Source organism: Colius striatus, chromosome 6 (assembly GCF_028858725.1).
Source record: "Colius striatus isolate bColStr4 chromosome 6, bColStr4.1.hap1, whole genome shotgun sequence".
NCBI lineage: Eukaryota > Metazoa > Chordata > Aves > Coliiformes > Coliidae > Colius > Colius striatus.
In genome coordinates, this window is record NC_084764.1 from 24294965 (window position 1) to 24306096 (window position 11132).

Below are 11132 nucleotides of genomic sequence, written 5' to 3' on the forward strand. Positions count from 1 at the left end.
AGAGGATACATTTACTCGAGGTTGATGTGGTACTGAAGTCAGTTAATAATTAGATACCTCCAGGCAGATTCAGTTACAGGGCATACCAACACCGCACACTGCCAGACAATTTCTAATCAAGCCAAGAACCTCTTGCAGGAACGAGGTCTCTTTGCTAGCAAGCACAGAGCACACTGAATAAGCTAAAAGCAGCTGTTCTTAAATGAACTACCCTACCAACCGTGAGTGAATGACAGATAGATGGTAAGAAGCATTTACCTACTAGACAAAATCTCTCTGCACACTCAGGCAGAAGTAATTAGTTCAGAGCAGCAACCATCGCTCCTACTGTGCCTGTCTCTGGAGTACATTCTCTTTGAAAGCTGGTCTACAGAATCAGCGCAGCCATTCTCAAGCACTAAGGAAGTAGCAGTCTGCAGCTGCCATGCCAGACTCCTTCCCAACGGTGGTCAGACATTCCCATCATCGTGGCCAGCTTGCTCGGACAGCACACACAGCCACCACAAAAAGCCTTTGCAACAACTAGAGATCTAAACAATTGCCTACATTCAGCCCATCTAACTTTTAGGCACTTGGTTAAGGTGTCTGGGTCCCTGGTCACCCAGAACTCTCCCCACCCCCAAGGAAAAAATAAAAGTTTTAAATAAACCAAAAAAAGAATCACTGAAGGCAGATAGTCCCAACTGCCTTCTGGAGACCTCTGGGCCCCCACTGAGCACAGCTGCATTTCAAGCAACCAAGTTCTTAACACAGGCACCTCAGTTAGACAGGATGAATGGAGCCTTGCATCTCTTTCAAGAGATAGTATCAATACTCTCCAAAACCAAAGGCAATTACGGTTTGCAACTCCAGTTACTGTTTGGAAACAAACTTACAGTCAAGTAATTACGCTGTAGTCCCTCCCTCCCAAACAGAAAAGCCTTCCCTATGGAGGCTCTATTTAAAAACAAAAAAAACCAACACAACACAAAAAAACCCACATTCTTCTTTCAAAGAAAGAGTGGACACTGCTGCTTTGCCACTCATTCATGGGGAAGCTGAAGGATCAGAGAACACTTACTCAGAGACCTGGAATGACTAACCACTGCTAGTGCATGCAAAGCAGAAGTAACAAGATGGTTTTTAAAGTAACCCTAGTCCTCTTCTCCACCCCACAAAATTCATGCAAGTGTTTGAGAAGATAGCCAAGACATAATAGCCCCAGTTTCCAAAAAGGCTTGTTTGTTGATTTGGGTTTGGTTTGATTTTTTTAAGTATTAGAAAACTTTTTTTTCTCTCTGTGGGCAGAAAAATGCTTTTTTTGGCATGTTTGAGAATCATAGGTATCTATGAAGTCCATGCTGTTCAAATTCTCCAACTAGATTCCATAACCTGTCAAAAAGCCATAAACAACCTCTCCACGTTTCCCCAGTATTGACATGCATGCCCAGAGCTCTCCACTTTAGTGAAATGCGGTGTTACTTCTGTGCTGATAGTTGACGACTCAGCACTACACGACTTTGAGACCAACTAAATTAACATTGTCGTAATATGAAAGGCAAGCACAAGTTCATTTATTTATAGCAAAGGTCTTGGGTTACAGGAGGTCAGTTCTTGCCATCTTGAAGAGATAGGGGATAACTTATTGCATACATGTGCATTATAATTTAGCAGCAAGTCATTCATAGAAACACTTCCCTCCTACTGCTTTTTTGGTTTATTATCTCAATTATATATATATATTTTAGCTTTACAAAGCATTTAACACCACCTTTAAGTTAATGGTCTTTTATTGGAAAAAAAGACTAGCATTTACAACTTGGAATGGACATAAATTGTAATATCTTGAACAGCAATGTTGATAGTTGTGCTGAAGTCCACAGGCTACTCCGCCAGCTCCAAGTCATGGTACAGAAGGTTTTAAAAATATGAGAGTCCAAAGATGCTCCCTTGGTGAAGGTTTCTTTTAAAAATTTTGTGAACGGTAACAGCCCGACACCCGTTTCACTATAGTGCAATGCAGACAATGTTAAACCAGTACTTTAACACAGACATGCCATCCATAGTTAAGATCATTGTATTTTTGGAGCACACTGCTACGGACAGGAGAACCATTCAACCTTTAGGGCATTTTCTCTAAGTTTTGCATCCTTCAACCATTTTGCTGCATACCATCCTGAGGTATAAACCAATTTTAAAGTAAACCAGCTATGACAATTTATACTACAAATTGAACTAGAATCCACCGTTGAACAAAAGAGTGGATCCTTTAGGTTGTTTTTTTTTTTCCTTTTAATACAAATGTCTGACTGTGCTCAATTGTCAAGCTGCATGCATGAAAAACTGGCCAGCCCAAACAGTGTAATAGTCATTAGCAAATGGAACTTTTGAGTTCACTAAGTGCTTCCTTTTTTTTTTTTTTTATTTTCAAGGTAGTACAATTATTTATACTGTAAAACTGATGTTTAAATTTTATCTTTTGGGGACAGGACCACCAACCATTACATGCAGTTTGTGGACAGAAGGTATTTTGACATTCAGTTTTGCTATACAGAAACAGAATGAATAAATGAACTTTTTTTTTTTTGCAAGAGGTAAGTAAAAGATTCAATTTGATTCTTCTAGAGGAAAAAAGGTGTAAAGGAGGTCTCTTCACTTTGCAGTCATCATCTGTACGAATTCTGAAAAGATAGAAATTTGCTGTGATTTATTGTCTCCAGAGTACTTCAATTCACAAGTCTCTTAAATACACTTGGCACTAAAAAGTATCTTCCACTGCATCCCAGAAACAGACAACTAAATAAACTGGTGCCTCAAGTATCAGAAAGCAATGCCCTATGCTACAGGCTTTTCACTCAATCCAAGTAATGGTTTTGAGTCAAGACAAACATCTTTTTACCTTCATAGTTGACCTGCCCATCGCCATCAATGTCTGCTTCTCTGATCATTTCATCTACTTCTTCATCTGTTAGCTTTTCTCCTAAGTTTGTCATAACGTGACGTAGTTCTGCTGCACTGATATAGCCGTTGCCATCCTGTAAGGAAAGAGTTGCACAAGATCATGATCAACAATCCTGACATCTCCCATAACTGCTTCTGAACCACCCTTATGGCACTTGGGACAGACATGCAGACCTGGTGCACTGTACAGCCCCCTACAGCACATGCCAGTCCCATTGCCTCAAGTCATATATGCCACCACAACCTTCTATACAACTGTTGTACTGCAAGAATAACTGCATGTCTGCTTTCTAGTTGTGATAAGGTATCTTTAATGCTTTTAAAGAATTTTCAAAAAATAAATCCAGAAACAATGTTTTTTTCAGTCTCTGCTGCCTAAGCAAGACGAAAGAAAAAACCAAACATGTCCCTCACCACAAAGAATAAAGTCAGCTTTCTCTTCTGTGTAACACTACCTCTGGTTGACTGCAGGTGGCTAGGCTAAGGCTTCTGGGGTAAGGTGATATAGAACAAACCTTGAAAGAAAGCATTTAAGTTCTACTCATAAGGAATTGTGAAAAGCTTTAAAAAAAAAGGATGCTTCTAAGTCAGTGTTCCCATTAGTAACATTCAAATCTAGAGCTCATGCCTAGACATTCAAGAAAATTATCCTCTGCATACACAGGAAGAATAAACTAACTTAGAACAGGAGATCATATGGCCATCACCAGTAGATAAGCTACTTCAGCAGCTTTAAACATCCATCTAGCCTGCAGAAATAAACTCACAGGGTAGATTAAGTACAGACCAAACAATCAAACACTTCTTCTAGCATATGTTTAGCAAAGAGCTAGAGACTGCTACATTTTCTCCATAGAAAAGAGTAGTAGTATGGTCTTTATACACATGTGTATCAACTTAGCAGCTGCATCAGCCACTACTCCAAACTATTCTGTAAAGTGATAGCTAAGCAATCCAAAGAACGAAAACCTCTGTTCTAGAAATAATTGGCCCTCACTGTATATGCCCAAGTATCCTTAAAGAAGCAAGAAAGAGTTGAGCTCTGATGTTTTCCTGAAAGCAACCTCAAAGTCCACATCCTGAAAATGGAACATGCAATACCTCATGTCCCTCTCAACACTGATGACACCATCTTAGCTTCAAAATTTTCCATGAAGATACATAAAGTCTTGTGCATCCACGCAAACACTTTCCCATTCCCCCAGAGACAAAAGAGGTAGAGGAGTCCCATCTCTCTCTTCCCTTCCCCTGCAGAAAAGACCCAAAACCCAACAGGCATCAAATTCTGCTCATTTCTGCCCCTAAGGAAAGGCCAGAAAGTTTTCTTCATAGATGAGCCTAAAGCTTAGACCTGCTGCGTAAAGCAGGTAGAACCAGCCTGTGACAGTCCTCATTCTGTTTCCAAGCCAGTCCCTGCTCTGTTTCAACTTCTCTGCTTTTACTAGGACATCTTTTCCCTTCTTGACAAGAGAAACCACTGAGGAAAGATGGACATCATTCTAAAGAACATTTGTACTGTTATTAGTACCTTGTCAAAGACTCGGAATGCCTCACGGATTTCCTCCTCGCTGTCTGTGTCCTTCATTTTTCTGGCCATCATAGTTAAAAATTCAGGGAAGTCGATAGTGCCATTGCCTTAATGAAAAGAAACTTCCAAAAATTAAACTCCCGTGGTTTTTTTCTTTATTAAAAAAAGACAGTTAAGTAAGCTAGGAACAAGACTGACAGATCCTCTGTAAACTATTCTTATAGCAGAACTGTATCTTTTCCCCAATTGTCACCACTGGTTTTTTTGATTACAGTGTGCAGAACCCATCGTCACTGGCGTATTTCAGCACAACAAAATTGACCCTTGCCTTCTCTTCAGGTAGAATCATACCATTTGCCACTCAGGTGTCAAGTACAATGTGTCTAATGCTCCAAGGTTAACCAATACTAAGACTTGTCTTCACTTACTACCATTAATAATTTCATTTCTTCAGAATCTCCCAATTGCCGTGGAAGATTCCAGAAGGGACTGCGTTAAAGCTGGCGTAACAATTCCAGGGTGTATAAAACTTGAGAAAATTACACTGTAGTTAAGTTCCTCAAAAATACTTATTCCTTGTTAAAAATCTACTTCCTAACAACTTATGTTGTAAACCACAAAAGCAATTCACTATTTTAAGGGGCAACAAGGATCTGAAAGTTTCAGCCATGTGAGAAGAGCTGACATTATTTGCTGTTTCTGATAACCTTCACAGTAGGTGTTCTTAGAGGTATCTTACTACAAAACTGAAAAATCCCTGGTAACACCCAGGACTCATCCCCAAGATTCAAAAGCTCTGAATGTGAAGTAAGGATTCAAACTTCAGACTGCTCAGAGCTATGAGAAAGGAGTGGTATGGTGAAAGAACAGGTTCTTAAAACAGCAGAAATCAGATTTGTGTGGTCAGGATTCAGTCTTATATGCCAAAAACATGCTGCATTAAATAGTTCACCACGTAAATAAGATCTACCATTGTTCGAGGGAAATGTACAATCTCATTGGGCAAGTGCAGCAAAGCAGCCAAACAGATGCAGTTTAAGCAAACCTTTGTGGTTTAGCGATTCCGTATCAAAGCATACACAGTTACTTATCATCATGGCCAGCTTTACCAGATAAATCTGAATATAGGTCTTGTATCCTGCTTTGAAAAATCCTCAATGAACACACGAATAATAGCAAAGCATTCTGCCATATACCAGTTTTAAACAGATGGGCAGCCACACTTATCTGAAAGTCCTCTCTTTTAATCTGCCAGTGCAGCACTGTAGACTGCAGGCTAGAAAAGCTACCATGTACAAACTCTGCAGAGCACTGCAAACCCTGAGGTTTTTCAGTACCTGCATCCGAGAGCTAGCAATTAAAAATCAGCTTACACTTTTAGGAAAGTAGTTGTAAATAATCTATCTTGATAGTCTATGTTCTTGACAATATACTTTCATTATTTTATGGAGACAGTACAGAAAAATCCCTATCACAGTCAACGTAGAAGATCAACGTCTTGACATCACTGAGCAGGGGGGAATGCTTTTTCCCTTTTTGCAACTGCTAGGCTATCTCGAGTCTCAGAAACAAAATGTGCAGTTATCCTTTCTGGCATCCATTTAAAATAATTCTGATAGACTAGACATGGGAAGTTCCTTCTGCTTTTACTTTCAACCCCAACCCCTCACCCTTGAACAATCTGAAAGATCCTTACATTAGTGATCTACTATACACTCTGTCTCCCGGTTTTCAATTATTGGAAGTTTAGTACTACTCCACACTTCTACCACATTTTTGACCTTACATGAAACCACAGACATTAGTACAACTATTAAGACCAACATGAGCTGAGGAAACATAGGAAACCTGGGTGGAGATGCAGGTTAACAGCAGGTCAGGGCACATGAGATGGCAATCCCCTTTTTTAAATTCTAATACTGCTAGCATCTTTGCTGTGCAGAGAGCAATCAAAAAAACTGACACTACTCCAAGTTCAGATTCTATCCAGTATTTTGAAACTGTTTCAATGTCCCAAAATCTTCTCTATGCGGTCCAAGCCCGGGTGGAGAGGTCATTCATACTTAAGGTGATCACAGCACTAATAACTACCCTTCTGACACTTACCATCAGCATCTACCTCGTTGATCATATCCTGCAATTCTGCTTCTGTTGGATTTTGACCCAATGACCTCATGACAGTTCCCAGTTCTTTTGTTGTGATAGTACCATCACCATCTTTGTCAAATAGGGAAAAGGCTTCCTTGAACTCTAAAGGCAGAAACAGTCCCATTGTTTAGTAACATCACCAGCATCATAAAACTGCATACTAAAAATCCACTCCACTGACAATGCCCAATACAGTTTCAAGAAATATTTTATCTATCTACATATTGAGAGAATTAACAATCAATCATGAATACAAAAATTACTTACAGCACCAAAGCATCATTCACATACTCTATTCAAACTTCACATGGCTATTATCCACATTACAACTGTAATGCATTTCAACATCATCTTGCCTAAGGCACAGTTGCATCATGAACAGTAACTGCCTGGGATAAGTGAAAGAATCCACTGGGTTCCCTTCACCATTAACAGACTTACAGGAACAGGAAGTATAGTCATTTTTGAGGCAGCAGACAGTAAGAATTGCTGTCAGCCATAATGCTCCTTCTAACCAGTCTGAACTACAGATATTCTGTTAGAAGTTAATACAAGTCAATGTCTTAAATAATACATAATGACTCAATTTTAGGTTTGTTGCCATTTTAAGTTTATCTTCACTTTATTAAAAAGAAAAGAGTACCTAGGTCTGGTCTGACTCCGAGAAGTTCACTTGAGTCTAGCAATTATTTCTGTTTGCAAGAAATCTAGAAGGACTTGGCTCAAGTCTGAAAGTCTAAAAAAAATCATTATCTGTAGTCCAAGGAACAAGCAGTCTAAATTAAGAGGCAATGAATCAGTAGTTTTCCAGAATGTTTCAGAGGTTCTGTTTATTGATTTGGGGTTTTTTTTAAGTGTTTAGCAGAGATTTGAAATTGTCAATTTTTTTTCCCCCATTATGTTTCAGATAATATATTCTTTCGCCACAAGGAGTTAGAAAAAAATAATCATTTCTCATCAAGACACTTACCAGCAATCTGTTCTTCAGTCAGCTGATCGGCCTACACGAAGAAGAGAACATTTTAGACTATTGTTTACCTCTGTCAAGCCACAAGACACTTCTTTTAGATTTCAGTAGCAATTTATAATTTCTTTCATAAAGCCACTTTTCCAATCCCTGGAATTCTGCCTCTGCAAGGAGGTTGCACTCACCTACACCACACAGCCACTTCCACAAGCATATAAGCTGATTTGCAAAATGGCATGAAAAACCTCACATGCCATCCTTCAAACCTGGAGAATCTGATTTGGTCAAGAGAAGAACACAGGCTCACGTCCTTAGTAACGGCTCAGAAAGGCATTAAATCCTTCACAGCCTGTGTTTGGGGTTTCCCATCATATCAGATATGATTTCCAGTAGTGTAGTGACCCCAATACTGCGTGGGGGTATTTGCACATTAGCAGGCTAATGATAAGCGTGTGCCACCTAGTGATCTCCCACTGCTGAGTCCGCCCTCCCCCACCACACTGCATCAAGCATCAGTCTATTGTAAGCTCAACAAAAAGGACTGTGCTGTGGTATCACAAGGAGTGACAACTCAGTATTATGGAAGACATTTTTGCCATCCCTGACAAAGAAAATGCCAGTTTTCAAGCATCACATTATGTTTCCATTCAGTCAAGCAGTTTAAGGTGCCTTACACTGATATGTGGGTTGTTTCATAAGTGTCAAAGATTTCAAATGCCTGCTTACAATCTTCTGTACATCAAGAGGTCACTGCTGCATCCAAAGGTGTACAGCTCAGTGGGTAAGTGAATGGGCTTTCCTCCAGCGTAACTTTGCCAACCACATCCTTCCAGAAGCCTCTCCTTTCGCGTAAGGGTAGAGCATCACAAAAAGCTCCACTCTTTGGGCTCCCAGGAACAAGCCAGTTCTTTCAGGAAAAATATGTATTTTCCCAGTAATTAAAAAAAGAAAAAAAAACCTGTATTTTTACACCCCTAGTCTCAAGGTACTTCTAATTAATTCCTTTTAAATTAATTTTATTAGACAGCTTTTACTGATACAACAAAGAATTCTGTAGGTCAAAAAGCAGGCATCTTGTAACCCTTTTATCCTAAAACATCAGTTTCCGATTATAAAAGCCACTCAACTTCAGTAAAGAACAAAAAAATATAGTGGAGAACTAACAATCTGTCAAGCTCTTGCACGGGAGAATGGGGAAGGTTGAAAGTCTGCTGAATATGTTAAATGACATACAGACTTCACCTATAAATAGGTGTTGAGGTTGGCTTTGGGGTTTTTGTCCTTATGTTTTAATGTCTGTGTAATGATTAAACAATTCTCCATTATGCACAGTGAGCTGCGGCCACTGAGAGAAAAGGCTAGAAAGGCTAACAGCTAAAGACAGATATCAAATTTAATAAATCTTCTTTAATAACAGCAGAAAACTCATGTCCAAAATCCAGTTCGACTTTCTGCGCTCTTTGTGATTTTTCCAGAAAATACGAGGTTTCACTTAAAGATTATCTAAGGAATTTACATAACAGACTCAATGCCCTGCAGAACAGGAAAGAGAGCCACACCTCGGCAAAAGCCTCCAGCCCACAGCGCCGGCTCACTGCCCCATTACTCAGAGCTCATTAGATGTTTCTAAAAATCGGATTTTGAATTAAAAAACCGCCCAAGCCAACATGACACTCACCGCGATGGCAGAACCAGGCAGCCCGGCCCTCAATACCACAGAGTTCACCCTCTCCAGCAACAGGCACAACCGCCTTGCCGCCCACTGGCCCTAGCTACAGGACAAAGGTACCCAAGGCTGGAGCCATCACCCCACCCAGCCAAGTCATCAAATCCTGTCCCGGTGATGTCAGCCTTCCCCGACGGGAAGGGGACATGGAGAGACAGAGCCGAGGAACACCCAGATGGCCAGAACGCGATTAGAGGTCAGTCTGCGACTGTTTCCCCGCTCTCGTAGGAAGCGAAAAAAAAAAAAACCGCAGGGAAAAATCCCAGCCCTTCCTCTTGCCCTCTTTTGTGAGGAGTTCGGGCTGGCACCGCAGCGCCCGACGGCCATGGGACGGCGTGAGCTGCTCCCAGAGCCACCAGCGATGTGTTCCGGCAGGCGAGGCGGAGGCCGGCGTCGCCAGGGCGGAGGAGTGGGAAGCTCGCAACCCGCCGGGCGCAACAGGCACCCTGCCCGGCCGGCAGCCACCCACTGCTGCAGTGCGGCCCCGATTCCACTCCCTCTCCAGCCGCCGGCCACAACACGCCCTCATCCTTCAGCCGGCAGGGCGCCTGGGCTCCGCAACCAGTCTTCTCCATCCCCTTCCCTCTCCTCGGCAGCGGGGGCAGCAGCTCTTCGCTCACATCCCCGAGGGAGAGTAAGGCTGCGCTCCCCCCTGCCGAGCCTCCATGTGGCCATTGGGCTGTTTCCTACCGAGCAACGCGCATTGCGCCCCGGTTCCCTCCAGTCGGGGGGTGCGCGGGTGCCGAGGAGGAAGAGGAGGAGACATGATGTAATGCAGACAGCGATGGGCTTCGCCGCTGCGTTTTTTGGGGGGGATGGGGCGGGGGGTTGTGAGGGCGCAGTAGCTGCAGCGTGATGCCCTCCCCCGAGCCACCCCCCCCCCACCCCCGGCTCCCTGCGCAGTGCAGCTGGTGTTGGAGCCGACCGGGATCCTCGCCCGCAGACCCGCGCCCCGCCCGGCAAGGCCCCCGCCCCGCAGCGCGCCCTGCCCGGCGGTGGGGCCGCGGCCCCAGGGAGACGCGCCCGGCCCTTTCCGGAGGGGAGCGAGCGCCGCATGCGGGGGCAGATGAGGCGGGGCCGCGGCGAAAGGGCGTGAGGCCGGGGCGCCCACACGGCAGGCCCCGGGGAAGGAAGCAGCGGAAGAGGAAGGGCCGCAGCTCCGCGGCGATCCCGCGCGGCGCTGCGGGAGGGCGTCCGCAGCCCCCCACCTGCTCACCCCGCGGGGACCTGGGCAGGAAGGACTGTGGCCTCCCGCCGCCTCGTCCGCCGCGGGGCTTTCCCCCACCCCTCCTCCTGCCCGAGGAGACCGTCCCCGGCTCCGCAGCAAGACGCCTCCGCCCCAGCCCCCGCGGCAGCCCGCGCACGGTGCGCTACGGTCGGTCGAGCTACCTACCATGGCGCGGCGGCGGGCCCGGCAGCGGCTGCACGAACTGCGCGACCACGAGCAGCGGCGGCTGCTGCCTCCTCCCCGGCGCAGCTCGGAGAAGTGCTGGGGGTGTGAGCCTGCGCCGCCCCGCTATATATGTAAGGCTGTATCCCTCCGCCGTAGCGGGGCCTCTTTCTCTCCTCCCCGGCGCGGTATGTGTGAGGGGGACTGCGGCGAGCAGCCCTGCCCCCTCCGCGGCCCGGCCCCTCCCCTCCCCCGGCGGGACCGCTTGCCCCACCGCCCCTCCTAGGCCAGCCTGCGGCTGCTCCCCCCCCCAGAGGTGCAGCCGCCGGCACGCTGCGGGAGTTTGGGCCGTGGTGGGCTACTGGCTAGCGATGTCCCCCGTCCCCCTCTGCTCCCCTCCCTTTCCCCCATGTCCTCACCCCGTGAGGTAAGA

The 11132-nt window shown here is 44.8% G+C and overlaps 1 protein-coding gene across 1 annotated transcript; it reads right to left on the bottom strand.

Moving 5' to 3' along the window:
- Window positions 1–1531: 1531 nt before the first annotated feature.
- On the bottom strand, window positions 1532–10890 carry CALM1 (calmodulin 1). Its single transcript, XM_061998555.1, has 6 exons — window positions 10703–10890; window positions 7587–7617; window positions 6575–6718; window positions 4469–4575; window positions 2879–3014; window positions 1532–2660 (listed from the first exon to the last, which is right to left on the bottom strand). Exons 1-6 carry the CDS (start codon window positions 10703–10705, stop codon window positions 2632–2634), a joined length of 450 nt encoding a protein of 149 aa, XP_061854539.1. The 5' UTR covers window positions 10706–10890; the 3' UTR covers window positions 1532–2631.
- Window positions 10891–11132: the final 242 nt, after the last annotated feature.